General features: G+C 39.5%; 1 protein-coding gene across 1 annotated transcript; it reads right to left on the reverse strand.

Moving 5' to 3' along the window:
- Nucleotides 1–1070: 1070 nt before the first annotated feature.
- Nucleotides 1071–3572, reverse strand: LOC111431204. The gene has a single exon (XM_023067779.1). The coding sequence runs from the start codon at nt 3379–3381 to the stop codon at nt 1144–1146; it is 2238 nt and encodes a 745-aa protein (XP_022923547.1). The 5' UTR covers nt 3382–3572; the 3' UTR covers nt 1071–1143.
- Nucleotides 3573–5643: the final 2071 nt, after the last annotated feature.

Consider the following 5643-nt stretch of genomic DNA (forward strand, 5'->3'; position numbering starts at 1 on the left):
AGATTCACGCCAATGACTTTTAAGTAATGTTAATTTGTCGATCGAATATGTAATATCATTTATAGGACGATCACTTGGTTCCCTACATTAATATCTATGAATATCTACGACGATTTACTTGTCTGAATGACTATTGCTTAGCTAATTTTGTTTACAAAGAAAAAGAAATAAGCATATTGGCCTACCTATCTTTTATTTTTTGTATCATTCAAAACCAACATTCAATTAATGACTTCGCTCCTAGGTGTATACAACTCTTCCCGTGCAAGTTTATGGACATCTTTTATCTTAATAGATTCTTTCCGTGGCATGTTTCGATCTCTTCTCCATTATTAAAAAAAAGACTGAGATGTTCATTTAACGTGCAGGATTCACCTCGAACAAGGTAGAGAATGAGGAGAGATTTTTTTACGTTAGCTAAACGGAGCAAGAGATAGAGCTTTTCTTCTTAGTCCCTGACCTAATTCGTGCGGCGCGAGCTAGAAGGATCTTTCGAAAAATACCTAAGTGGGGATTAGCTAATATGTTTTCATATTGGGGTTCGAACCTCGTTCTTATGCTTATCATGTTCTTTGTAGTAGGTGCTTTTCTTTTTGGGCATTGGTATCCCAAGTCATTCTCGAAGTGGACTCGACCGCCGTCCAAGATCCCAGCAAAGCTGCAAGGCGTAAAAGAAATCCATCTCAATAGCCCTAACTTCGTTGCTCGGAGGATATATATCACTCTGACAAAGAACACACTGAAAGAATATCATGAGCTGACAGGGGATCAATATATCGAGAATCCTTTGACTAAAGTAAGGAAGCAAGCATTCGCATACACGTTAATCTCAATAAATATTTCTCTGTCTCGCAAGATTCACGGTCTCATCAAGATTCAGTATGAGAAACAGGAACAAAGGAGATTTCTCTGTCTCTACTCCGCCCCGTAAACGTCTATAATTCAAACATATTTCGTAAAAAACATTCATTCAAGATCGAAAATCGAGTAATTTCTTGACTCTTACGCTATCATCAAATATTTCAAAAGGGTAAAAGAAAGTGCATAGCATATCCTACTTGCTCTCATAATTATGAAAGAACATTATCAGTAAACCATGTCCCACCAATTGATTTTCTATAGATAATCATCTAAAAAAAAATGTTACAACGAAGATGATCTATCAGCCTCACTTGGCAGATCATCGTCACTATTTACCGCTCCAAACAACTCGATATCATCGTCGTTCTTGTCGTCATCGTTACAAAAATTCCTCTTCTCGAGCTTCGAACGAGCTGAAATGAACACCAACTTCTTAACACCTTCAGCTACACCTCTTGAGCAGCTTCCATATGAACACATCATTCTTTCAAAATTGGCATTACTTTTAAACCCACATGAAGTGGCATGAAGAAAAATGAGCCTAACAGCAACTTTTCTCAATGATTTGAACTCAGTTAAGTATGTTTCCCATACAAGCCTACTGCTCTGTGGATTAGCTGTTCTTAATTTCCCTGTAATGGGATCCTTCTCCTTCATTTGAACAGCTCTTGCATATACTTCATCAAGCCCTTCTGTTCTCCATTTCATCAGCTCCATTAGTACAATGTGAGCTTCCTCCGTCGCCACGAGCCGTGTTATAAGGCGGTCGACGTCCTTCTCTTGCTCTGTCGTTAAGCGTTTGAACGGCGGGAGGTACTTCCCCGTGTTGTCCCGTGTAAGATAGAGTGGATCGAGCACGAACGCCGCCGCCCATGCCGGATGGTAGTTCTTCATAAACCTCATTGACACTATATTCTCCATTGATTCTTCTGAGATTTTGAACTTTTTGCACCAATCTTTCACTTTCTCTCTTAATTCTTCCCAAAGTGGAAGACATTGCCCTACTAATGGCCTCTCTGTTTCAATCTCTTCAGCCATGTTCTTCATTAACTTGATCAAACAATGAACAGCTTCCACTTCATTCCAAAACGTAGAATCCCCAATTAAGTTTGAGATGTCCCGAGCTATCGAATCCTCCTCCATCGATGTCGTCTTGTAAGCTTCGTCGAGCCGGGCTAATTGCATTGCGGGAGCTAACTCGAGTATGTCGTCGACCATTTGAAAGAGTGTCATAGCTTCTATCTCCTCTGTTTCAGGAGTGCCCATTGATATCAAACGAGTATAGCCACATTCTTGTAATTGATATCTATGGAAGATCTTTCTGATATTAGACTCAAAGTTGAAGAACTGAGCTACCCTTTTACAGTTTTGGGTTACTTTCTTGAACAAAGGGAGATTTGTAATGAAATCCTTAACCAAATCATTGAAAGCTTGAAATTGACATGGAAGATTAACCAGCCATGGATGCTGATCTTCCAAGTTCTTCAATGTCTTCCCCTCGAACTTATCGGCCACGATCCCGACACATTTCTCCGTGGTGCTTCCACAAATTTCTGAAACTGTATCCCAAAGAACCTCCTCTGCAAAGCTACAAGGAACAGAACAGCTAAGAAACAGAGTTTTTCTATACAAACTAGTCCCATTTGGGAGGTTTAGAGTCATATGAATCATGGTCTTATGCTCTTGATTATGAGTTTTCCACCCATTTGAGGCGATTTGGAAGAACATGGTATCAGTAATTTTCAAATGAACGTCAGCCTTAGCCATTTGGTATTTAGAATTCAATCTAAATCTTGCAAAATCCCTCAATGAGATCGAAGGCAACCCGACTTGAGTCAAGAACGCCTTGAATTTTGGATGCTCTAAACTAGAAATTGAGACTGACCCAGATGATTCAAACACCCAATCTGTAAGAAAATCAAGCGCAGAATCAATCTGAGCCTTGTTTAATGATACCCCAGGTGATGTTCTTGGTGTTCTAAGCCTTTTAACGCTGTTCTCCAACATAGCCAAAGCCCCCAAATCCTCTTTCCCACCGGACAACACCAAAACAGGCTGTTGTGGATTCTGATGCTGAGGTAAAAACGACGAGAATGAACCACCATAAACCCCCGACGGATCCATCACCGTCAATGGAGAAATGTCGTAAAACGAATCCCCACCGCCGCCGCCACCGCCGCAGGTATCATCAGCAGGCCGTTTACAAGAAACAGGGGAAGTAGAAACAGGGGAAGGAATAAAAGGGGTTTTGGAGAGGGAGTTGAAATTAGGACAGGTCCCACGTTTGAGATGCTCGGAGGCGGTGCGAGAAGGGTTAGAAGCGGAGAAAACGGCGTCGCATAAGGAGCATCGAAGCTTGACAGCTTTGGGAAAGCCGGTATCGGAGTTTTTAAGCAAAAGGGGTTCGAGGTGAGACCAGTACCAGGCGCCTTTGCCTTTGAGGGCTTTGGTACGGACCATTAGAAGGCCCTCGTAGCGGCGGTGGACAGCTCGGGCGGTGGCGTCGTCGGAATCCGCCATTGAAAGGATCAGAAACAGAGCGGCATGGAGGGATTTGAGAGGCGGATCTGAAGAAAGGAGTTAGTGGGTGGGAAAGAGAGGAGAGAGAGGGGATTAAGAAAGACGGCGAAGGAGAGAGAAGAAAGGGAAGGGGACATGATGGGGCCATGTGAGGGGAAGGTCGGAGGAGGAGGAAGGGGGAAAACAATGGCACTGTTTCCGTGAAGTTTGAGGGTTTTATGAGCAATTTTGATTTGATGGAAGGGGGCGTGGAGTACACGCGCACGCCCCCTGGGGGAGGTTGGTTTGGGGATTTTCTTTTTTTTTTTTATTATTATTTTTTTTTTATTTTGGTTTGTTCATACTCTCTATCTACTTGTCTTTAGTTGTTGGGGGTCGTAGGAAGGACGTATGTTGTTTATATATATATATATATACACATAATAATTCCAAATCTTAAAAAATTGTCCATTGGTCCTTCAATTATTTGAATTTTTCTATTTAGTCCCTAAATTTTATCGAGCTATTTAGTGATAATATTAATTTAGTTGAACTATAGATCGAGAGATCGTATTTGTAAGGAGTTGTGATTTGTGGTCTTTCCTTAGTGGAACCATAGATTGATCGATTATAACCTGCAAGGAGTCGTGATTTGTGGTCTTCCCTTAGCGGAACCATAGGTCAATCCAACATTATTTGTAAGGAGTCGGGTTTGTGGTCTTCTCTAGGTCGATCATCATAACCTGTAAGGGGTCGTGATTTGTGTCTTCCCTTAGTGGAACCATAGATTGATTGATCATAACCTACAAGGAGTCAAGTTTGTGGTTTTCCCCTAGTGGAACCATAGATTGATTGATCATAGCCTACAAAGAATTAGGTTTGTGGTCTTCCTTTAGTGGAACCACACATCGATCGATCATAACCTGCAAGGAGTTGGGTTTGAGGTTTTCCCTTACTGGAACCATATATAGATCGATCATAATCTACAAGGAGTCGAGTTTGCGGTCTTTCCTTACTAGAACCATAGATCAATTGATCATAGCCCATAAGGAATCAGGTTTGTGGTCTTCCTTTAGTAGAACCATAGATCGATCGATCATAACCTACAAGGAGTTGGGTTTGTGGTCTTCCCTTACTAGTACCATAGGATCATAACCTAGTCGAGTTTGTGGTCTTCCCTTACCGGAACCATAGATCGATCGATCATAATGTACAAGGAGTCGTGGTTTGTGGTTTTTCCTCTATCAAATGGAGAATAGGAGGCTAGATAGACGTAATATTTTGTGGATCATAACTTTGTATTTATACGTTCATCCAAGAATTTTCGTACGTGTGTGTATATATATATATATATATTAATTTGTTAGAATGAATTATTAAAATAATTATAATATTCAGTTATAAGGATAATAAGATAATGTTTAGGATATTTTAAAATGATATTAATTAAGTAATGAGGAGAGGGGATATAATTCAGCTGAATTTTTTAAGACGTCATCTGCAGGTGAAAAAGTTTAACAGTGACGTGTGCATGTTTGACTTTCGAACATATCCATCACTAATAATGACGTCACGAATTCATAAGGAGGTAATTTTTTTTTTAATTACAATTTTAAAATAATTTATTGAATGATTTTTATATTGTAAAGGACGATTGAATTCAACAAAAAAAAAAATATTAAAAAAAACATTGAAATTGTTATAGGTTTCTGTGATGAGACTAACTACGTCTCGATACTTTTAGACAGAAGTCATCCCTCTCGATCGCTTAGGGCATGTCATTGCTGGTGTCTCAATGCTTCTACAACATCCTTTAATTGCACAACGTTCGAGAGGAAAACTTACGGGATTCGATCAAAATTACGAATGGTGAGGGCCCTAAAGATGACATAGGTGCTAAAAAAAAGAATTTTCAAGACTCGGGATCATGACGATTGCGTTGAAGATGAAAGATCATCTTGTCATATCTCGTTTGTCTTCTTTCCTTTATTTCTTGTATTTTTGTTATGAATTTTAGCACGAGTCTTTGTGGTAGATTTTTTAATATACATGGTTCGTGTATTTACTTGCTTAATTATATCTAAATTTGACGTGTACATTTACAAGTGGAACTAGCAGTGTTCGTGGGTTGGATTGAGACATTTTTTTAAATCCAACCCAATTTTTTGAACCCGAACAATCATTATTAAACAATAAACCTCGTCCCAACCCAACTATAATTTTTTTGGGTTGGGTTGACCATTTATTTACATTTTTCTTTTTAATAAAAATAAGATGGTATTT

Source organism: Cucurbita moschata, unplaced genomic scaffold, assembly GCF_002738365.1.
Source record: "Cucurbita moschata cultivar Rifu unplaced genomic scaffold, Cmos_1.0 Cmo_Scf00035, whole genome shotgun sequence".
Classification (NCBI taxonomy): Eukaryota; Viridiplantae; Streptophyta; class Magnoliopsida; order Cucurbitales; family Cucurbitaceae; genus Cucurbita; species Cucurbita moschata.

What these genes read in the sequence shown, in the direction of transcription:
- LOC111431204 (XM_023067779.1), bottom strand. Translation starts at nt 3,381, where the DNA reads ATGGCGGATTCCGACGACGCCACCGCCCGAGCTGTCCACCGCCGCTAC.